The 21,792-nt window shown below is 58.2% G+C and overlaps 9 protein-coding genes across 9 annotated transcripts, besides 4 other annotated features; all 9 read right to left on the reverse strand.

Annotated features, from left to right (window-relative positions):
* Window positions 1–709: 709 nt before the first annotated feature.
* LPMP_272020 (D-lactate dehydrogenase-like protein) lies at window positions 710–2,191 on the reverse strand (the record flags this gene model as incomplete). The annotated part of the gene is made up of 1 exon (XM_010701986.1): window positions 710–2,191. The coding sequence occupies one exon, from the start codon at window positions 2,189–2,191 to the stop codon at window positions 710–712; it is 1,482 nt and encodes a 493-aa protein (XP_010700288.1).
* Window positions 2,192–2,531: 340 nt separating this feature from the next.
* Window positions 2,532–2,779: a repeat region.
* Window positions 2,780–3,312: 533 nt separating this feature from the next.
* LPMP_272030 (branched-chain amino acid aminotransferase, putative) lies at window positions 3,313–4,518 on the reverse strand (the record flags this gene model as incomplete). Its single annotated transcript, XM_010701987.1, has 1 exon — window positions 3,313–4,518. The coding sequence occupies one exon, from the start codon at window positions 4,516–4,518 to the stop codon at window positions 3,313–3,315; it is 1,206 nt and encodes a 401-aa protein (XP_010700289.1).
* Window positions 4,519–5,241: 723 nt separating this feature from the next.
* Window positions 5,242–5,928, reverse strand: LPMP_272040 (hypothetical protein; the record flags this gene model as incomplete). Its single annotated transcript, XM_010701988.1, has 1 exon — window positions 5,242–5,928. One exon carries the CDS (start codon window positions 5,926–5,928, stop codon window positions 5,242–5,244), a length of 687 nt encoding a protein of 228 aa, XP_010700290.1.
* An 845-nt stretch (window positions 5,929–6,773) lies between these two features.
* Window positions 6,774–7,048: a repeat region.
* Window positions 7,049–7,289: 241 nt separating this feature from the next.
* On the reverse strand, window positions 7,290–8,456 carry LPMP_272050 (ribonucleoside-diphosphate reductase small chain, putative; the record flags this gene model as incomplete). Its single annotated transcript, XM_010701989.1, has 1 exon — window positions 7,290–8,456. One exon carries the CDS (start codon window positions 8,454–8,456, stop codon window positions 7,290–7,292), a length of 1,167 nt encoding a protein of 388 aa, XP_010700291.1.
* A 958-nt stretch (window positions 8,457–9,414) lies between these two features.
* On the reverse strand, window positions 9,415–10,569 carry LPMP_272060 (hypothetical protein; the record flags this gene model as incomplete). The annotated part of the gene is made up of 1 exon (XM_010701990.1): window positions 9,415–10,569. The coding sequence occupies one exon, from the start codon at window positions 10,567–10,569 to the stop codon at window positions 9,415–9,417; it is 1,155 nt and encodes a 384-aa protein (XP_010700292.1).
* Window positions 10,570–11,760: 1,191 nt separating this feature from the next.
* On the reverse strand, window positions 11,761–13,659 carry LPMP_272070 (hypothetical protein; the record flags this gene model as incomplete). Its single annotated transcript, XM_010701991.1, has 1 exon — window positions 11,761–13,659. The coding sequence occupies one exon, from the start codon at window positions 13,657–13,659 to the stop codon at window positions 11,761–11,763; it is 1,899 nt and encodes a 632-aa protein (XP_010700293.1).
* A 933-nt stretch (window positions 13,660–14,592) lies between these two features.
* Window positions 14,593–14,737: a repeat region.
* Window positions 14,738–15,877: 1,140 nt separating this feature from the next.
* On the reverse strand, window positions 15,878–16,090 carry LPMP_272080 (hypothetical protein; the record flags this gene model as incomplete). The annotated part of the gene is made up of 1 exon (XM_010701992.1): window positions 15,878–16,090. One exon carries the CDS (start codon window positions 16,088–16,090, stop codon window positions 15,878–15,880), a length of 213 nt encoding a protein of 70 aa, XP_010700294.1.
* A 1,029-nt stretch (window positions 16,091–17,119) lies between these two features.
* Window positions 17,120–17,298: a repeat region.
* A 320-nt stretch (window positions 17,299–17,618) lies between these two features.
* On the reverse strand, window positions 17,619–18,065 carry LPMP_272090 (hypothetical protein; the record flags this gene model as incomplete). The annotated part of the gene is made up of 1 exon (XM_010701993.1): window positions 17,619–18,065. One exon carries the CDS (start codon window positions 18,063–18,065, stop codon window positions 17,619–17,621), a length of 447 nt encoding a protein of 148 aa, XP_010700295.1.
* A 1,391-nt stretch (window positions 18,066–19,456) lies between these two features.
* LPMP_272100 (RNA-binding protein, putative) lies at window positions 19,457–20,680 on the reverse strand (the record flags this gene model as incomplete). The annotated part of the gene is made up of 1 exon (XM_010701994.1): window positions 19,457–20,680. One exon carries the CDS (start codon window positions 20,678–20,680, stop codon window positions 19,457–19,459), a length of 1,224 nt encoding a protein of 407 aa, XP_010700296.1.
* Window positions 20,681–21,792: the final 1,112 nt, after the last annotated feature.

Raw genomic sequence — 21,792 nt, forward strand, 5'->3', positions numbered from 1 at the left:
TGAGAAGGGAAAGGGGGGGGAAAGCGCAGCGTGTGTACTACTTCAGCATCACAGCATCCGCAGCGACAGGGGGTAGTAGTAGTAGTAGACATCATCGCAAAGCGCCCACGCATGAAAAATCTACAAAGTACTCGCACTGTGTGTCAGGAGTAAGAAAAAATGGGCTTCTCAGTAGGAAAGTGCCGAGGAGGCCGTAACGAATGGGAGCACCGTCGGAGTGCTGAAGAGTGCGTGGCTGTCCACTATCAGTTTGATGGCGTCTGTGTAGATGGGTGGGTGAGTATGAAACCTCCGAGGGGAAGGAGGGAGGGAGGGGAGCTCTGTGCTCCACCTCTCCATTCTCTTATGTCCTGCCACGCTCTGTCTCCCTCCCCGAACCCAACGCTGCGCGAGAGCAGCAGTCCAGTCACAAGTCCGCAAGGGAAGTCATACGTGAGAGTAAAACGCGCCCGCAAAGAACGGGAGAGGAAGGGACAGCAGTGCTACGCCACGCTCACGAGTCTGCGTCTTCCTTTCCGCCTCGAAGTTGTGGGGTAATACACGTGCTGTTGCTCCTCCTCTCTTAGCGTCATTTGGGTAGGGAGTCTCTCTTTTGCCTTTCCGCGTCATTCAACGCGCGGTTTGAGGTCGATATCACGAGACAGGTGCACACATATGCCCATGCTCATGTTAATACAGGAACACACGAAACTGATGCTCTCGGCAGCTCTCACAGGTGTGCCGTGGGATACAAGCGCTGCTGGAAGGGGTAAAATGCGCCAGGGTTCATCAGGTTGTCCTTGTCCAGCGCAGTCTTGATCACCTCCTGCACATCGATGTGTGACTGGCCGTGCTCTCCGACGACGAGGTGGACCTTTCCCACGCCGATGCCGTGCTCCCCAGAAATCGTGCCTCCGAGCTCGATGGCGCGCTTGATCATTTTCGTCTCCAGTACACGCAGCTCCGCCATCTCATCCTTGTGGGCAAAAGGAACGGTCAGGTGGTAGTTGCCGTCGCTGATGTGTGCGCAGATGAAGCACTTCTTGTTCATCTTTGCAAACTCGGCCTCCGTGTACTCGATAATCTCCGTCAGCCTCGATATGGGCACGCATACATCTGTGCCGAACACCTTCTCCTCCTTGCCGCGGCAGCGCATCGCGGCAAAGTAGCACGAGCGCCGCGCCGTCCACACGTCCCCCATCTCCTTACCAGACCGCAAATAGTGCATCACCTTCGCCTTCCCCACCTCCTTGAAAATGTTCTCCACGCACTTGTAGTCACGCTTAATGTCACTCAGCCGAGAGTCATTGCCAGTGAACTCCAGCAGCACAATTGCCATCTCTGGAAGCGACATCTTGTTGTAGCTGTTCGTTGCCTCAACGATCCCCTTGTTCATCAGTTCGCATCGCAGCAGTGTCTGCGGCACACCACGCTGCCGCATTGCGACGACAGCCCGCACTGCATCACCTGTGGATTCGAAGGCGGCATAGCCGCCAGCGGAGTACTTCGTCAAGGGGAACAGTCGGAAGCACACCTCGCACACAATCCCCAGCGTGCCCTCGCTCCCAATGTACAGCTGCGTCAGCTCAAGCCCAGTAGACGACTTCCGCACAACCTGCCGTGTCTGCACAACGTCACCACTCGGCGTCACAACGCGTAGGGAAATCACGTTCTCGCGCGTCGTCCCGTAGCGCAGCGTCGACATCCCGCTCGCGGACGTTGATACCATTCCGCCAACGGACGGGTTTGACGCAGGATCAGGCCCGAACAGAAATCCCTTCTCGCCCGCCGCATTGTTCAGCGCCTTCTTTGTCACGCCAGCGCCAACCCATACACACGCATTGTCGACGTCGAAGTCTATGCGGGTGAGTCCCACTGTGTCAATCACGACACCGCCAGCGTAAGGAATGGCTCCACCCTCGATACCAGTGCCAGTGCCGCGCGGCGTCATGGGCACCTTGTGCGCCGCGCAAACCTTTACTACTGCTACGACCTCCTCCACAGAGCTCGGCTTTACCGCAGCGGCAGGAAGCACATGCATGTGGTACGAGTGATCCTTGCTGTACACATCCAGCTTGTTTTTACGCACTTCCAGCTGCCTTTCAGGATTCTTCAGCACCTTTCGAAGCTCCGCGATGCACGCCGCGTACTTCGCCTGCCGCTCCTCGAAGGTGCCCACATTATACTCGCCCTGCTTCAGTGGCCCCGTCATGGTGATTGTGCCACCAGTAGACCAAAGGGAGGGAGGGGGGTGGCGAAAGCGGTGAACAAAACGCAAAATGGTTATGTATAACGAATGGGCGGACTGCGCTGCTGATTCGCCTTCCGTGAAAAAATGTGTCGAGCGATAGGCCGCCGAAGGAAGGAAGAGCTCAGCTACACGTTCAGCAGATGTGCCGTAGAAGAGCAGCCTATAGAGGGTGAGCTTTCCGCTGTGCGAGGGCGAAGCGAGAGATCCACTGGCTGGATAGACGTATGTATGGGCAAAACAGGCCCATGCAGCACTCTAAAGAAAAGAGCGGATATACAGAAAAAGATTCAGTAAACGCTGGTCGGCGCGCCCATTCGCTGCTGTGGTACACGAGGGTAAGCCCCCCACCACACACCCGGCCTGTCTCACACAGGGCCCATCGCGTGGCGCGAAGCAGCCGTGGACGCGCGCGCCGCAGCAACGCGCCGGCCCAGCCACCCGAGCACGGCCACACCAGGACCACCCCGAGAGGTGGCGCAGGCTCCCCACAGAGAGAGAGTGAGAGCGGGGGCACTGGGCCCTACGACACCACGCACTGAGGTGTCTCCCTGTTGTCGGGGTGTGAAAAATAGAGAGGCAAGAACTACTGGCGAACAAAAAGTATAACGAGGTGCGTATGAGGTGCCGCCTCTCTGTCTGACGCTACACATGGGCACCCTGGCGTGGAACCGGGAAAGGGGGGAGGAGGGGACAACGATAAGGCGATACAGAAAGAGAAACAGCACGAAAGAGAGCAAGACGGAGGGCGTAGCAGGGCTACACGCGCAGGCGCACGCAGAGCGTTGGAAAGAAGGAGAGGTGCGCTGACAACCTTCGCGCGCCTCTGCGCTCGGAAAAGAGAGGGAAGGGAAAACGAAACAAAAAAGCGCACATGTCTATCTCACTTGTTTATGCCAGGGAACGCATGTGTAGGTCGCGGAGTTCGTATCGCCAACGTCATCGTGCGTCTGTGCCGCCTGCTCATCGTCTTTGAGGCTGCTGTGCTGCTCGCTGCACCTTCTTGTCCCAAATAAGAAAACCAAGTGCCACGGCGTCCCCGTGGCCTTCCTCCGTAGCAAGTGATCAGTAGCGTCGCCTCCGCCTTAAGCCTCGATCTTCACGGACCATGGGCTAGGCGTTTTGCCGTACTGGATGTCTATAATCGCCTGCAGGAAACGACTCGCGTAGCTCTGCGCAGGGAACGGTACGCTGTACTCCTTGCCGCGGTAGGCAAGCATGTTGACGGGAGACACGACGAGGGCCGTGCCGCATCCGAAGCACTCAATCACGCGACCCTCCTGCAGCGCCTCTATCAGCTCAGACACGTAGTACGGACGCACAGACACCTCGAATTCGCCCCACGAGCGGGCAAGCTCCAGGATCGAGTCGCGCGTCACGCCGGGCAGGATCGTCCCGTCCAGTGGTGCGGTGACCAGCTCCGTCTTGCCCTCCTTCGTCTTCCACATTGTACAGAAGTTCATAAAGCCGGCCTCCTGCACCTCATCCTGGGCACCGAGCCACAACACCTGATTGTAGCCCCGAGCTTTCGCCTCGTCCTGAACCAGCAGCGGGCCAGCGTAGTTGGCACCCACTTTTCTGCCTCCCGTACCTCCAGGCCACGCGCGCTTGCGCGTCTCCTCCACGAGCAGGCTCACAGGCTTGATGATCACCCCATCCGAGTGGCCCTCTGGAAGCGGGTAGTACGGCCCCACGGGCGAGGCAATCACGAAGAGACGCACAGACCTTGAGGGAGTGGCGCCGAGGCAAGCTGCAGTACCGATCGCAGCCGGGCGCAAGTACAGGGAGTAGCCGTGTTCCTTCGGCACGTAATTCTTCTCTGTCCTCACAAACTCTGTGATGATCTTCAGCATTTCTGCCTCGTCAAAGCCGGGGAAGCACAGGGCGTGCATGCTGTCGTTGAGGCGAGCAACATGCCTGTCAGGGCGGAACAGGCGCAGGTTCTGCTTCCCCAGCTTCTCACCCTTCGAGACCTTCGTGATGTCACCAATGTCCGCATACACCTTCATTCCATCAAAGCACTGTGTAGCGTAGTGCAGGCACGACGTCTGCGGTGGAAACGAAAAGTTGGCGAAAGGAACGATCTGCGGCGCACCCCACTTGCCGTCCTCGTAGTCAATGAGAACCATGTGCGGGCTGAAGACGGTGCCGAAGGCGACCCCCTTCATCGGCGGCAGCGGCGGTGGGTTGGTCACCAGCTTCTTGGTAAGCGCAGCAGCCGTAAAGGAGGCGACAGGGGCCTTGCTGTCACACGCCGCGCTACCCTGGCGCCAAAGTCGGCTAAGGAACATAACAAGAGATCTAGTGCGCTTCGAGGGGAGAGAGATGGTGATGATGCAACTAAAGAAAGTGGTGAACAGTGGTGACTTTAGTACTCGTTGATAATACTGAAATGGGCCTCTGCGTATTGTTGGGAATAAATGAGTGATGTATCTGAGAAGAGTAGACAGGCTTTGCCGATGAATACTTGATGACCTGTCGAGAAGAAGAGAACGAGCGGTGCAGCACCATAGTGGGGGGGGGGGGGGGCAGCAGCAGCAATGACGAAGAAAGACACAGGAGAGCGTGAAAGCATGCACACACAAGATACCCAGGCAGTCGCCACTGCGAGCACGCAACACGCTGCCGCGAGCCCCAATGTCAAAGCCAGCGACTATGTGCCGTATGCGAGCTAAACTGTACCGCCCTCCAAAAGTGGTGGGGGGTAAAAACCTCCCTAAAGTGCACGTCAGTGTATGGACAAGCGCACACCCGCCCGTATGCGCATTTCAGCTCGCACGCCAAAGGCAAGTGGAAGGACGGGGGAGTGTGGGAAGCCAGTGGCCGGCTCGATCACTGTCGCGCTCCCTCTCTTTGGTGTTCATCTTGCTGTTTTGTGTGTGTGTATGTGGCGCGCGCGCTCTCTCGCTCTCCCGTCGGGCGCGCATGCCTATGGGCGGGTAGACAGGCACATGGACTCTGGTGTTTGAGCGTGGGCGTGTATGCTCGTGAGTGCGCGCCTCCCTTCTGTCTGTTTAGGTGTTGCTAACCAAGTCCGCTAGGCGATGGAGGACGGTGCGTCTCCGACGCCCACCCGCCATTGGGTTCGCCGCGGGTGAGTCGCCGACGGATGGGGCGCTGAGACCACTACTGTATATCCCCCCCGCGCCAACGCCGCCCGGCAGCCGATCATCCTCCATAACACACGACGACAGCAGCCCGATTGGAACGAGCCACAACAGGAGGAAGAAGCCCATAATCAGCAGCGCGGACGTATAATACATAAGTCGTAGCGCATACCAGTACCACATGGCGCTCTCCACCAATACCGCCAGAATCGTCCCCAGCACGAGCAGGTTGTTCACGCCCGACACAAAAGGGAAGGTGCGCATGACCCGCAGGTAAAGCACATTCACGAAGAGGCTCAGCAACGAGCGCCACCAACTCATCTGATCCACAATAAAAATAGACACGTGCACGATAACGTTGAAGGAAATGAGCGCACGAAGAGTCCACTTGGCGCGCGACGGGTGCTCTTCCGCAACTTCGGCTACGAACATCACGGCACACGCGAGGCCGAAGGCGATGAGGGCAATAGCGACGGCCACCATCAGCGTGGAGACGACGCGGAATGGTCCGAACGACCTGTATGCGCGCTTCGGAGGTATCCACCAAGATTCATTCTCCTCATCGTCGTAGTTGTGGTAGCCTTGTCGGCTCATGATGTGCCACTTTCTTTAGACTCACCTACACACAGGCACACTTGCAGAGATCGCCTCGCTTAGTGAAAACCTTCCAGTGAGTCGCACCTGCCGCTGGCCAGCTCCCCTTGTACCGACGTGCTGCTATTCTGGTTACTCCCACGATGTGGTACAAGCCGCTAGAAGCGCGGGTGAGCGTGTATCTGTCCGCTCGTGTCTGCCAAAGAGTGAAACGGCGCTGTTGGGATGATTTTCCTGCGCTGCGAGTAAAGCTCGCGTGCAGTTTAACCCTACGAAGGGCTGCACTTGGGTTGCAGCTTTTCATGCGGTATGCCGCATGAAAAGGGCAAGTCAGCGTTGAGTACGTAACGTGTTGGAGGTTTGGTTCCCGGAGGTGGTAAAGAAAGGGGGGAAGGAGAAGAACAGGTGAGAAGATAGCCGAGATCGAGAGGGACAGTCGCGTGAACAGAAAGCATCTGCGAATGAAAACAGTTGGGGTAACCAAAGCTCCACCGCATCACATCTGCTGAGCTCCCGCAAGCACGGTCGAGCCACCTACACCCCTCAAAGCGCCGTCGCTGTTCGCATTCTTTTCATCCTCTCGCTGGGTAAGGGCCACTTTGCAGATTCGAAAAGACGCGCACCACTACGCAGTTCATACACCTCTCGCCAAGCGAGAAAGAGAAGCACAGAGAACAGAGACGTAAGAAAACAAACCACTTCACAAACGCAGTTGTTGTCCGCTGCACGCGTGCCGCTGCGGGGACACGTGAGCAGAAGTCACAGGGTGGTTGGGGAGAAGAGAGCAGTGGACAAGAAGCGCAAACTAAGCCGATTTTTCTGCTACGTCCAACATGCTCATTCCCTGCCCATTCGCTGCCGTGGTACAGGAAGGCAAGTCCCCCACCACACACCCGGCCTGTCTCTCACAGGGCCCATCGCGTGGCGCGAAGCAGCCGTGGACGCGCGCGCCGCAGCAACACGCCGGCCCAGCCACCCGAGCACGGCCCCACCAGAACCACCCCGAGGGGTGGCGCAGGCTCCCCACCACTGGGCAGCGAGGGCTAGCGGCAAGGCGCTCGAGTCGCGCTGGCACCCCCCTCCCCACCACACGCATGCTGCAGGCCTGCTCACCGACACATACGCGCCTGCAAGATGAGATCACACAGTAGTGTGATGCCGCTGCAGTGCAGTGATGGTGTTCGTGCTCACCACATACAGCCCTTGATGGACTCACTGATAGATGTACGTAACTGCGCGGTATTGCTTATTCCCCTCGTACTCCCTCCTCCCCCTCCCAATACACACACCAACGAAGCACTGCCCCAAACGTACAGCGCTGGTTAAGCAGTGAGGGGAAAGTCGGGTAGCGTTTTTTCTGCTTAGAAGTCCTCTGAGAGGGAGAACTTCTTCGACGTCCCCTCCGCGCTCATCACGCCGGCCTTCTGGTACTCGCCCACCTTCTTCTCAAAGAAGTTCGTTTTGCCCTGCAGCGAGATCATCTCCATGAAGTCAAAGGGCTGAGTCGCGTTGTAGTGCTTCTCCTCGCCCAGCGACACAAGCAGCCGGTCCGCGACGAACTCAATGTACTGCTCCATCAGCTCAGCATTCATGCCAATCAGCCGCACCGGAAGCGCGTCACAGATGAACTCGCGTTCGATGTTCACCGCATCCACAATGATCTCCAGCACGCGCTCGCGCGGCAGTTTGTGCTTGATGTGCGAGTTGTACAGCAGACACGCGAAGTCCGTGTGTAGGCCCTCGTCGCGCGAGATGAGCTCGTTGCTGAACGTCAACCCCGGCATCAGACCGCGCTTCTTCAGCCAGAACAGCGCGCAGAAGGATCCGGAAAAGAAGACGCCCTCCACTGCGGCAAAGCCGATCAGCCGCTCCTGGAAGCTCGCGCTGCTCCCAATCCACCGCACGGCCCACTCCGCCTTCTTCTGGATGCATGGGATCGTCTGGATCGCGTGCAGCAGCCGCAGCTTCTCCTCGCTGTCTGTGATGTACGTGTCCAGTAGCACAGAGTATGTCTCTGAGTGGATGTTCTCCATCATCAGCTGGAATCCGTAGAACGCGCGCGCCTCCGGCACCTTCACGTCGCTCATGAAACGCTGGGCAAGATTCTCGACGACGATGCCGTCGCTCCCGGCGAAGAAAGCGAGCACGTGCTTGATAAAGTGCCGTTCCCCGTCGTTCAGCGCCACCCAGTCCTTCATGTCGTTGCCCAGGTCGATCTCCTCTACCGTCCAGATGCAGCTCTCCTGCTCCTTGTACTTGCGCCAGATATCGTGGTACTGGATGGGGAAGAGAACGTAGCGGAACGGGTTCTCCTGCTGCAGCGGCTCCTCCTCCGCGTTCGTCCCCTCGGCAACCTTGTCCGCCAGCAGCACCTCGGCGCCGGTCGCGATTGGCTTTATGACGAGATCCTCCGTCTTGGCAACGTCGGCGGCCGCGCCGTCCATCGACGTGCAAGCCACTTCCACTTCTGCATCCTCCTCGCGCGGACGCTTCGCAGCAGCCGTCCCGTTGGCTTCGGTAGACGACATGGTGATGAGCAGGGATTGCACGGGTCTGAGGAAGAGAGTCTAGAGATCTGCGCGTGGGCGTAGGAGTATCTATGGTGTTGAAGAAGAGAGGAAGAATTTGGCTAGAGCGCACTTGTGGGCGTATCTATGAAATGCAGATGTGGAATACCAGAGAGAGAAAAGAAGCGAGAGATGGCGGCCTGTGTGTGTGTGTGGGCGGGAGGGAGGGGGGAGGGGGCGTTGAACGAAGTGTTTAAAGTCCGCGAGAGGAAAATTGAGAAGCGAGAAGACAAGGATGAGTGCCCTTTATGAATGTACATGCGCACGCGAGGAGTGGCATAACTCACACACTCAGTCACTCACAGCGAAAGAGACCACGACGAACGCCGACCCAAAAGTGAGGGAGAAAAGCGAAACCTCAAGCGCGGAGGGCAGACACCGATCCCACCCTCCCCCACCTCCGCCTCTCCAAGGGCGAGGAGAGGGGAGCTGAGATGGACACAGATAGAGTGCGAGGCACGCATACACAAACAGCAGCCCTTACCACGTCTTCTGCGTCTTTATCGCTGTTTCGGAAGTTTACGTGTGCATTGCGCACCTTTCGTATGCTTAAGAGAACTGTGGAGTAGCGCCAGGGAAAGAGAGCGCGATACGGAGGGAAAGGAAGACCAACATGCCATCACACGCGCACGCCTCCAAACATACCCGCTTGGGTTTTCGCAGATCCACTCATATGGTAGATGATGAGCAAAAAAGGAAAAGAGAGGTAGATGGCGGGAGAAAGGGAAGACGGCCAAATTGTGAGATGGAGCAAGCACGAGGAGGATGGATGCGTTGCGTTGGAGAGGCTCAGCAGCGACGCACACAAAGAACAGGGACATCGCTGTCCACCACCACCACCATCACCACCCAACCATCATTCCTGATTTCTCTTAACGCCCTCTGCACGCCTGCCCTCCATCTCCTTCAACTTCATCACTCATGATGAATTCAATGAAGTGCGTGGTCGCTTATGCGAGCCCTTACGGATGCCTGCCGCTGCATCGCCCTCCCCACCTCTCTCCGGGATGGCGCACTCGATGGCCACGATGCGACGCGCTGGTCTAGCGCCATATGTGCCGCCGGCGGAGGCGCGCGACTTGCGCGCTCGCCTCTTCGGTGTCGCCTCGGCCTCGTCTGCTGCCGCCCCGCTGGAGGACTGCGCTGACGGCGGTGTCCTTTCGGTGAAGAAAAATGGGCCTGGTGCCGCACGCGGTGGGCGGATACCGATGCAACGCATGGCAGCCGGCTCAGAGATGAGCAGGACTGCTTGTCCTGGTACGATCGACTCGTCCTCAAGGCACCGCGCTGTCACGCGCAGCTGCTCATTTTCGGGGATGTCAGTGCGGCACTTGTGCTTCGCAGCAGCAGCAGCAGCAGCGGCGGCTGGAGTGGAGGCATTGACAGCTGCGTCACCGCTGCTCGGCTCCACCTCCTTGTCCTCCTGCGACACATTGTCGGTGCCGGACACCGAAGCACCCCCGAGCAGCAATGCTGCCACGTCATCTGCGTTGCCCCTGGCTGCCACCGCTGCAGGCACGGCCACTGTCGGCACCCGCACTTGCATGCATGACGTGAACGGTGACGCCTCCGAGACACCGGCGCAGATCCCGTGCTGGAGACGTGCTGCGACAAGAGTTACCATTATGTTCACCTGCACATCACCGCGTGGGTTCACCTGAAGAGCCGTGTCAGCGTGGACCTCGGCGGACTTGATGTGAACAATCACGTAAGGCGTCGACGAAGAGGATGGTGACGTCGGAGCCGCATAACTATCAAGTGAGCTGTGTGCACTGTGGTCTGGCTTGCCGCCATTGTGGGCCTCCTGCTGCGAGAGCTCCTGTTGAGCGAGGTCCTCTGCGGATGGCTCGTAAGTGCGGTGGAGCAGCTTCTTCAGCAGTGTCGCATGCAGGATGCTGCGGTCACGCAAGTGGTGTTGTGGAAGCACGACGGAGACGACCTTGGCGATGGCGACGGCGTCGGTGAAAGTAGCGCAGCCTAGAGAAAAGAACGGCGACGGGTCAAGCACACTTGTAGTCGCATCCACCGCGGCTGACTTGGACGGCGCTGCTTTCTTCCCCCGCTGCTGCCCCATCAACTCTTGCCTGTGTTGTGTGTCAGTGTACGTCGCCAAACAGGTCTGTGTGAGTTGGCATATAGGCAAGCGAGTGAGTCTCTCTGTACACAGCTGGGGGGTAACAGGGGGACTTCTGCTGTTTTCTGTATACATACATACATATGTACATGCATAGAGTGTTTGGGCGAGTGAGAGAGAACGAGAGAGGCGGGGATGAGAAGGCGTAATGCATTCGATGCGAGAGAGAGGAGGGAAGGGAGGCACACGCGATCCAGCAATGTACAGGCCCCCCCCCTCTCTCTCCTCCCGACACTCATCCATATGCAGAGACAACGTGCCTTCTTCGTTGCCCAGTAAGGAGAACACTGCCCCATCACGGAGCCCTTGAAAAGGAAAAGAGTGACACGGCCGTTGGCAAGGAGGAAGACATCAGTGGTAATGGCAGCGGGGGGAGGGGGGGAGGGGGGGGGTGCCGGGCGTGCGCGTCCCAGCATAATGTCCCTTTCGTATCCGGCGCGTCCAGCCCCGCTTCTCTCTTTGTTTTGCTTGCGCAGGTGCGTGTGCCTGACCGACACAACGCGTAGTTCGCCATGGAAAGCAGCAGGGCTGTGGAACAGAGACGTCCGCTGTCTCATCTACTTTGAAATACATGTGGGAGAGGGGGAGAAAAGAGATGCATCCCCAGCCACCCCATCCGCCACGCAAGACGCGGATTGCAGAAGAGAGCCTGCTCGTCCTTGCATGTATGAAGAGGGAATAAACTGACCGAAAGACGAACATCAAATACAACGACGAAGCAGCACACACACGCACGAGCCGCAGCGCTCCTACTCCTAAAAGCGCGTACGCACTCATCAACACACGTGCCAGGAGAAAGAAATACTTTTCGGACTAACTCTACATCGAACTCTTGGCGGACAGCAGCAACGTACTTCCAGCCGGAGCGCTGGTGAAGGTCAGCTCTTCATTCACCCGTCTCGCCACTCTTCTGCCGGTTGCTGGGGGAGGGTACTAGCTCAGTCTGCCTTCACCATCCGGGCCAATTCATGCAGTCCTCGTGCGGGAGGCGGTCGCAGATGCTGCCGTGATCACTGCCGCCGCAGCTCCGTCTAAACACCGCCACTCGAGCGCACATCATCGTCGTCGGTGTCCAAGCCCGTGGGGGCTGTCACGTAGCGTAAGTGCATCCTCGCTGTTCCAGCGATAAAATCAGTCGCCACTGCGGCGGCTATTCGGCGGGCGCTCAAGCATGCGATCCAAGATGTCATGGACCCCAACGATCTGGTCCGGCGATTCCTGCCATGACCTCAAGGCGCAGTTGTAGTACTCCTGCGTCAGCGGGTCCCAGAACATGTTTTGGTCGAACGAGTAGAACATGTCACTGCGGTCATCGTAGACCCAGTCAGTTGCGCCGGCGATTGGCACGCCAAGCTCCGCGGCGGTAAGGTAGTTGGAGTCGTGCTTTCGGCTGAAGAAGCGGAGAAACATGTTTTGGTGCTTGCGGCCTTGCCGATAAACCGGTGTTGCACGCAGCTTGTGTGGTAGGCTCTGTTTCTGCCTTTTCGAGGTCAGTGAAGGCTGTGCCGTTGCCATCTGCGGTCCAGCGCTGTACTGATGACCTGTGTGTAGAAGTAAAGAATTCTCTGGCGATGTTCTCTGCCGGTCACGACACTGACGTTGGTCATTGCCGCTATCGTCCGCCGCCGCGGTACCGACGCTCCGCTCACGCGTCACAAAGCTGCTGTCCGTGCTGTGCCCTGACGCGTTGGATGCCGCCGTCGTTTCAGCAGCAGGAGCGCGGGCACGGCCATCGCCAAAGGGAAGCGTCGACACTGACTGATGCTGTAGATGGCGGCGAGATCGACCGTCTCTGAGCAAAGCAGAGCCCCCATCGTTGTCTGCGCCGCCCGGCGCATCGGCAAAGAAGACATGTAGCTCGCTATCCTGCACAGAAGGCGAGTCACGAGCCGGCTTTGTTAACGTAGTCGCTGTAGCATTGTTGCGCCCATGGTCACTGTTGTGATGAGCTGCGTTGCCGCTCGCACCGCCACCCTCGCAGCCGCCTTGATCGGCACGACCTCGATTGTTCGAAGGGGCTGCAACGGCACGGTCGGAGACAGTCACTATTGCGCCGCTTGGACCAGCGGCGGCAGTACTCGGCTGCCCCACAGGCTGATGTTCATCCAGAGGCAAGGTTGTTCGGATGGCATCCGGGGTACTGCGAGCACAGCTGTCACCACCATTGTCACCTGCAACGCCAGCAGTTGTCGGCGAGTCCAGCATACGCACAATACTCTCTCCAGCTTGAGCTCTGTGGGAGAGTCGGCGACGCTCTGTTAGAAGGTGGTCGCGCGACGTGACACGGATGTTGTGGATGTAGCTATGCATGCACAGCGCGAGCACGAGCAGTAGCCCATGTACGGCGACAGAGCCGATGTGCAGCCGGTACCCGTAGCGGTAGCGCACGTCGCACGCACCGCCTGGCACGCGCTCGCCATCGCAGGTGCGCCGCAGACAAGAAGTGTAGGAGGTAAACAAAATCAGGGTCACAATACCGCTGCAAACGCTCAGCAGGAAATCAAAAATTAGAAGGACAAGTGCACCACTACGGGTCGGGCGAGCCGTGATCCACAGGCTCAGAACCAGCGCCGCCACCTCGCAGAGGAGCTGCAGAGTCCCCATCGTCCACAGCGCCCCGCTAAAGCGACGCACGAACCCCGCAGATGCATGGCACAGTGTGGCCTCCGTGACAGGGTCCACGACGGTCCACTCCAGTCGCGAGCTCTGCCACGACGTGCACGTGTGCAGGGGCGGATTGCGGCACGAGAAAAACAACCCGACGGACAAGAACGAGTTGTTGCTCTGCACGCCTAACCACTCCGTCGTGAACGTGCTGAGGACAAGGCAGAAGACCGAGAAACTGAACACAAGCAGCAGCAGGATGGAAAAGCGCCAGAGGACGTTCACAGCGTTGTACTTCTGTTCTTTGTAGAGAATAAAGCTCTCCAGGTCGTGGCGGCTGTAGGACTTTCGCTGATGCGGCTTCAGGACGACCATGCTGCTGCCCATACGGTGGCGGAGGACAACCACGGCGGGAATGTCGGGCATTGAGTCGCGCGGCTGCTGCTCCTCGACAGAGGTCAAGAGTAGTGTGTCGACTGGAGCTGCCTCGGTTACTAAACGGTCAGAGAACTCCTCAGCAACGTGCTCTGCGGAGAAGACCTCGTTGTCACGTAGCGGAGAAACGTCGGCTTCTCTGGCAGAAGTGCCACGACAGCCACTGCCTGTACGCCACTCTGCAGTAAGGCGGGGAGAGCTGGTGAGAGGAAACACATCGACCGGATCAACGCCGACGTCACCAACCCTAACGGTGGCGTCACTTCTCCTATTGCCGTCTCCGCCACCATCAACCCTGCTCGCCCGGGCCCCCTCCCGTCCGGGGACCTGCGCTTTCAACGCATCATCAGCTGCAGAGGATGCGCCATTGGCAGCGCAAGCTTGACTCCCGCTGCTGGTATTCAGAGCTCCGCTGTCAGCGACATCATTCAGCGGCACGGTCGACAACATTTCCAGTGTGAAGCAGGAGGAAGAAGAGGTAGCGGTGGGTATAGCGGTGAAAAGACCAGTGGCGGCAGCAGGAGCAAGAGATGCGGATGATGTAGAGGTCTACATCAAAGCGATAGAAAAGGGAAACTCGACGAGCAACTATGATTTGACCGCACCAGAGGTAGAGCCTCAACAGCGACAGTGATAAGATGTAGGAAGGAGGAGGAGGAGCAGCAGAGATGACTACGGATAGGGAAATATGCAGAGAGAAGAAAAAACGAACCGCGCCTCCGCACGATTGATGGCATAGTACAACAGAAAGAGCCAAACTTCAGATTGGGGCACCGCGAGGTGCGAAGGCAAAGATGCCGGCAGATCAAGCAGCAAACGCGTCTCTCAAAACACAGAGAAGCACACACACACACACACATACACACACCACCATCACTCACGCTCATGACAAAGGGAGAGACGCCTTTCGTTTTCTTCCCCCACTGCCCATTCGCTGCCGTGGTACAGGAAGGCAAGTCCCCCACCACACACCCGGCCTGTCTCACACAGGGCCCATCGCGTGGCGCGAAGCAGCCGTGGACGCGCGCGCCGCAGCAACGCGCCGGCCCAGCCACCCGAGCACGGCCCCGCCAGGGCCACTCCGAGGGGTGGCTCGGCGTCGGCAGGCATAGAAGGGGAGGGGGGCTGCTCGGCCTCCCCACACAGAGAGAGAGAGAGAAGATGAAGTGTAGAGAATTTGAAAATCAATAGAGGAGCAAAAGAGGCAAGCGCGACAGTGAGGGGTGTGCAGGCCAGACCCGCTATCGGGCTTCAGAGAATGGGGAAGAGGAAAGAGAGAAGACGGGAAGTCAAGACGCTTTCAAAAGGAGGCAAGGGAAAGAGGAAGCACATAAACGATGGAAGAATGAAGCAGAAAGAAAGCGAGAGAGACTGCCGCCGCTCCTTGACGCGTCTGCCCCCTCCCCCCCCCCCGCCTCCTTTCTCTCTTCGTACTCGATATCGACGAGTAGGGGAGGGAGGTCGTATAACAGGAGAGAAAGAGCGAGTGTAGAAGAGAGATGTATGAGTGAGTACGGTCATAGAGAGAGAGAGTGGCGTCAGAAGTTACAGCATACGAGTGAGTGAAGCTGCCATGTCTCTCATCTCGTTAAACTCAGTGGAGTTCGTCCGCCTCTGGAGACGCAAGGGTACGTGGGCAGGTATACTTTCGTGTACTGCAGCCTCTAGCCGTCATGTAGCGGGGGAGAGGTGTAGACCGGGGGTTGAGCGCAATGATGCGCTGCTTTTCACTTGGTTTCTGTCCATATCGGTACAGATGAAGACACAAGGCGAGCCAGCAGGGGAGAGGGGAGGAAGAGGTAGGAGGGACAAGCGCGAAGCCTTGCATTCCAGCGAAGTGTCAGCATGACCTACATAAGTCGCTGGTTCAGCAGAGGCATTTTAAGGAGTAGGGGAACTTCCTTCGGGGTAGTTTTGCGTGCTCTCCATGCTGTTCCTTGTCATTTCTTCTGGTAAGAGGGGGGCACATGGACGGCAAGACACAGCAGCAGCAGCAGCAGCAGCAGAGGAGAGGAGAGGAACAGAAGACAAAACCCGGCGACCCGCCATCATCCGAGAAGAGACAGAAAATGAGCGAGAAGAGCGTTGATGAGGGAAGGGAAACGCATCATGCTGAGCGCGCACGCCAGCGACTACACAGGCATGGAGCTGTGTGATCTGGCGTGCGGTGCCGCCATGCTGCGTCATCACGAGGGCCTCTACCTGAGCGCTACAGCCCGCTTGACGCGTGAAACGGCGTCAGGGCCTTGACCCGACCTTCCATGTCGCGTATCATGTCATGAATCTTCTTGATGTAGTCGAGGTGAGTACGGTAAGTGCGCTGCCGCAAAACAAGATTGTAGTAGACGCGAGCCAGCTGGCCCTGCAACTCCTGCTCTGCAAGCACCACGTCCACCTCCCTCCGGGTGAGTCGAGATTCCATCGGCGACAGAAAGCGAAAGAGCGAGCGAGGGGGGGATGGCGTGTAGGAGGCTGTGTGTCTGTGTGAGGATGTGGGTGTAGCCTGCTGAGAAATGTCCTCGTCGCGAAGTGAGACGCAGAGGCCAAGCGCGTTGTCTTCCGCACACCAAAATAAGGGGGAGAAGTGAGGTGTTATGAAGGAGGGAGGGAGAAGTAAGCGAACGCCACGAGGAAAAAATGGCAAGGCGACACACCAACTCCTCTCCTGACCTCCCGTGCTGGTCTGTCGTCTGCGGGGTGGTGACTTTGAGTGTGGCCTTCATGGCACCTCAACCGTCGATCCGCTGCTGAGTGTTTGTCTTACAAAAATGCAACGCACACACGAAGGCCTACGGGGGGGGGGACGTGCACATGTAGGTTAATCCTGACGTATACCGTAGGCATGGAAGGACGGAGGAGGGAGAGAGACGAAGGAGTGGGTTGTGGAGATGCGCGCCAAGAGTTCAACACACGAAAAATCGTTTGCACACATCCGCCCAATCCACTCCCCAACCTTACCATAACCACTAGCAACAATGCTCAATCATGTGTGCGCGTCTCTGCGCATCTGCTATAAGCGCAACCATCGCACCCCTCGCGTTTGCCCTCGCTCTCTCTCTCTTGGTGCTACCATTGCTGCTCAATTCATTCCTCGTTTCGTGCTTTATTTCGGTCCACTGATGCCCCAGTGAAGAAGGCAAAAGTGACCTGTGCTTTGGGGGTGGGAGGGAGGAGGGAAGAAGCGCAGGGGACGAGAAAGCGACACCGAGAGAACGTGTATGCCACGATTGGCTCGTAAAACGCGTGCTGGTGAATGGCCTTCTACGAGAGTGTAAGCGAACCTGGAAGCGCCGGGTAGTGGAGTCGATGCTGAGGCCTGCGCACACGCGTGCCACGTCAGGCGCACAAATGCGCATTTAGACAAACACACCCGCGAATCCGTGGTTGACTGGGAGTCAGTGAGTGGGTCAGGCGCAGGGGGAAGGGTGACCACTATCAAAGCTTTCGCTGGTCAGCGCGCCCATTCGCTGCTGTGGTACACGAGGGTAAGCCCCCCACCACACCCTCGGCCTCTCTCACACAGGGCCCATCGCGTGGCGCGAAGCACCCGTGGACGCGCGCGCTGCAGCAACGCACCGGCCCAGCCACCCGAGCACGGCCCCACCAGGACCACCCCGAGAGGTGGCGCAGGCTCCCCACAGAGAGAGAGAGAGAGAGCGGGGGCACCGGGCCCTACGACACCACGCACTGGGGTGTCTCCCTGTCACCAGAGACGCTATTGACGAAGCAAACGAAAAAGAAAGCAAGGGAGAAAAAGGGGGGCTACCAAAAGCTACAGCAAGCCTTGTTCGGCATATGTGCTAGCATACACGTACAGCCAACATGAGAGCCATCGCCGATTTACGAGGACGGGTTGACGCGTCGATACGAGCCTGGACGCACACGCACACTCACACAACCGCGTCCCGAGGGGAGAAGAGGGGGAGGCTGAGTTTTTCGCTTTTGCTAACCTACTGGATCTTCATGTCGGGATGCACAGCCTTGGGGTACGACGCCACCCAGCGATCCTTGTTCACTTGCGAGTAGTCCCAGTGCTTGGCGCACTCCTTCGCCCACCACACCCGCCGCATCATAGATGTCTCCTTGTTGTTCGCCACGTTCTCGTACCACAGCGGGGCGAGGGACATACCAATACAGAAACCGAGCACCGAGAAGCCGCTGAAGGTGGAGAAGAGCACAAAGTACGTGTTCCTGCGCCGCATCACGACGTACCACGACCCAAGAAGTGTTGACGCTGCAGACAGAGTCAACGCAAAGGTGAGCTGATAGCGCCGCTGCCTAAACTGCTGCCCCCATACACCACCCTCCTTCTCGAAACGGCGCATGTCGCTCGGCCACATCATCGGCAGATCGGCTATGAGGACCTTACGGCCCGTGTTGGTCTCGTTGGCGCTCATCATGGGAGGAGATATGCGAATGCGCGGCGCCTGTTGGGCAGAGGGAAAGCGAGAGAGGTGCTCAAGTTTTGCTCTATGTCAAGTGCAGTCACAGACACGCAGAGCACAGTGAAACGCGGAGACTGAAGGCAATCGGTGCGCGCCGTTTCTCTTCTTTTTCTTCGTCGATGATCCGTATCGCTCACTTGAGAAAAACAGCACGAGTTGTTGCGTTCGACGAAGTCCTCGTCGAGACGAAAGTTGTGCTCGCACAGGTCCGCTTTTCTTTTCCCCTTTATGTATGAGTGTGTTTGTGGGGGACTGACGCGTGAGTAAAGGTGTACGGTCGTGAGTGCTTGCGTCACCAATTTGTGCTTTTCCTGCCTGTCACAGAACTGAATTCCTGCTGTCCCAGCGATGCGGATATGCTGAACTGGTGCGTATGGAAAGGGTAGCGAGGGAGGGAGAGGAAAGGCAAGGTGAAGGGGCAATGCTGAAGGCGGAGAACGAGAGAGGGCGACAGGCGCACACACGCACAGAATCTCCTCGTACATGCGACTGTCATGAGTTGCGGTCATGCGAAATGTAGAGCGAACAAGAAACAGCGATGGGTACAGAGGGAAGGGTTGATGGCAGTGCGCAGGTGGGCGTGTGCGTCAAACATGCTACATGAGAGCAAAATGCATCGTCTCCACTGCGGATCGCATCGACGGGGCGAGAGAGAGAGAGAGAGCAACGGGAAGGGAAGCGCATCCTCTCCCCCTCCCCCTTCGGCACCTAAAACCAGTGCACCCTTGGTCTGGTTCTTTCCACACTCATCCACACCCGCAAACCCGCTATAGCATCGCCGCCCTGTACGACTGCAGTGACAGTGTAGGTAGCTGGGGATGAGGCGCCCTCTTGGCTGAGGGGTCTGTTTCCTTGCTACGCGCAGGGTCATGTTAGTCTGCGTCATTACCACACAACGAGAGGCGCACTGCATGATGTAGAAGACAGACAAACAGTCAAACGAAGAAATAAGGGAGAGGAGAGAAAGAGAAAGCCCCACGCATACCACGAACACGAGCACCCCCAGAAGTACCAAAGAGATGCGCAGATCGCTCACAAACGAAAAACAAACCGCAACACCTTTTTTTCCCGTGAGATCGTCAAGCTGCCTGCCGCCTCTCCATACACACGTCTGCATACACACACACACACACAACACTTTATCCGCAACGTCGGGCACCTCAGCATCTCTGCGCCGTCTTATGCTACTCGCCTTCCTCTCTCTCTTTTTTTCCAGCCCTCAACTCCCCGGGAATCGCCTCCAAGGCGTTATTGGGCTCGTCAAGAGGGAAACAGGGGCGCACTGGGGCGCAGCGCTCGCCTACACACCCCACTACTGCCGTTACGCACACATCGCCCTCGTTTTAGTCTCTTTTGCTTTCCTTTTGACGGCGGTGACGTGGCGGGCTGCGGCTGTGACGGCGGCGACGCGGCGGGCTGCGGCTGCGCGAGTGGCGACGGCGGTCGCAGTCAAGCGAGTCAGAGCGGCGACGGCGACGGCGGTCGCGATCGGACGAGGAAGAGGAAGAGCGACGACGGCGATGGCGCTCGTTGCTGTAGCGTTGGGAGTCGCGCGAATGCTCCTTGCACTGTGCCGCCACGTGTCCCTCTTTGTCGCACCGGCGGCAGATCAGCGGAAGTCGTTGCTCCACCTTCACACGGGTCCCCATAAAAGTCTCGCCCGACTTACTGATGGCCCGCTTGGCATTCTCGGCCGAGGTGAAGGCCACAAACGCAACGCCGATCTCTGGCTTGACGTACACGTCTGTTATCGGCCCGCAGTCGGGGGAGAAGAAAGCGCGCAGCGCCTCCTTGGTGACGTCAGAGGGGACGCCGTGGACGACGACGCGGACGTCCAGCGCCCGCCGTTTCGGCCCAGAGGCACCGGCGCCGTCATTGCCGTGGCGCGACGCGTCGCGCCGGGACGCAGGCGCAGACGCATCATCGCGTGGAGGACAAGGCCGCACGACGACGGGACTGCCGTTCACATTGGTTCCATCAAGCTTCAAGGCCTTCTTGTACGCCTCATCCGTCACGTAGCCCACGAAAGCCATGTGGCGGGCGGGAATCAGGTGGAGGTCGCAGATGGCTCCGCACGCACCGAAGGCGTCGCGCAACTGCGCCCGCGTTGTATGAGGAAAAATCGACGTGACCAAAATCTTATTCTTGGATGTCCTCTCGGTCTCCGCGGAACGACGTACCGGCAAGCTGGTGCCCGGTTCCGCTGGAGCTGCGGCTGCAGTCGCGTTGCCGTTGGTATCGCCGACAGCGTCAGCAGCGGGGGTCTTAGCGAGGACCTCCGGCTCCCCCATCGCAGCGGCGGTTGGTGCCACAGCGGAGATGTAGATTGGGATGTCCTCCTGGAAGTCGCTGCCGCTGATCGACACAGCACTGACGGCATCCTCGGGTTTGTCGAAGACGACCTCCACAGTCGGCGCGATTCCGGAAGTCGGCTGCTGCTGCTGCTGCTGCTCCGTGGAGGGCATGTGCACCTCTGCCACGTTGCCGATTCGAGTGAAGAAGTCAAAAATGTCATCCTCCGTCGCCGAGGCTGGCATGCCGGTTACATAGACAGTGCAGGCACTCATGATGACGTGTCCACCCCCCCCCCCGTGTTGTTCTCTCTGTTTCACTTTAAAGAGAGAAAAGCTGAGAAAAGGGCATGCAAAGCACCCGCCTCTTCGTGTGCGTCCCCCGAGTAGCGCTACAGGAGGGGCCAGAAAACAAGAGAGAGAGAGAACCTAATCCAACCCAACCACTGTGCGGAGAGTCAGCCGCAGACACGCGAACGCACGCCGAAAGGGTGAAGGGTATGCAGAAGACAAGAACCCACCAACAGCGCCAGTCCAAGACACCCCTTGAGATGCACAACAACAACGCGCAGAGGGACGAATGCTCCACAACGCAAGAAGAGTGAATCACCGCGCGCGTCAGAGAGCTAAGAGGATCAAAGGAAGCGATAGTTTTAGTGGGATTGATTATGCTTAGAACAGTGGAAATAGTGGTGGTGGTGGTGGTGGGGGCGATGATGCTGGACGTGTCGTATGAACGAATACAGAAGCAAACGAAAGAGAGAGAGACACGAGGAGGAGAAAGAGGGGGGAGGGGCAAACACCGCAACACACACACGCACACACACACACACACGTACAAGATCAAGACACTCACGGAGACTGGAAAAGAGAAAGCGAGAGAGGGAGGAGGGAGGGCGGCGTTCGAAACGGGTGAACTTTTGAGGCCACGAAATCGTCTATATCGCTTTTGCGCTCTTTTTTTTTGGTTATTCTTCCGCGTCGTATGGGGGAGAGAGAGAGTGGAGAGAGGGAAGTGTGGCGCGTCAGTGCGGGTGGGGGAGGGGCAGGGAGGGGGGCACGCAAGGTTTGAGTTCGGCGAGGCGGAAAAGGCACCGAAGAGGGGGGAGGGGAGGGGGGGACAAGGCACATACACGCATACGTGTAGGCAGAGAGGGAGAGGGACACGAGAGCAGCGAAATAACGAAAGAAACGCGTGTATGAGAGGCGGGGAATGTTCAGGCGAGGTGTGGGATGCAAACGAAAAGACATGAAAGAAGAGGAAGGGGGCTGAAGGGTGGGGTGCGTGTGGCTTTGTTTCGTCTTGGCAGGAAGAAGGGGGAGGGGAAGAGAGTCCGAGGTGGAGAAGGGGGCGAAGGGGGGGGACGGCGCTGAGAGACCAGCATGTA

This window comes from Leishmania panamensis (assembly GCF_000755165.1).
Source record: "Leishmania panamensis strain MHOM/PA/94/PSC-1 chromosome 27 sequence".
Classification (NCBI taxonomy): Eukaryota; Euglenozoa; class Kinetoplastea; order Trypanosomatida; family Trypanosomatidae; genus Leishmania; species Leishmania panamensis.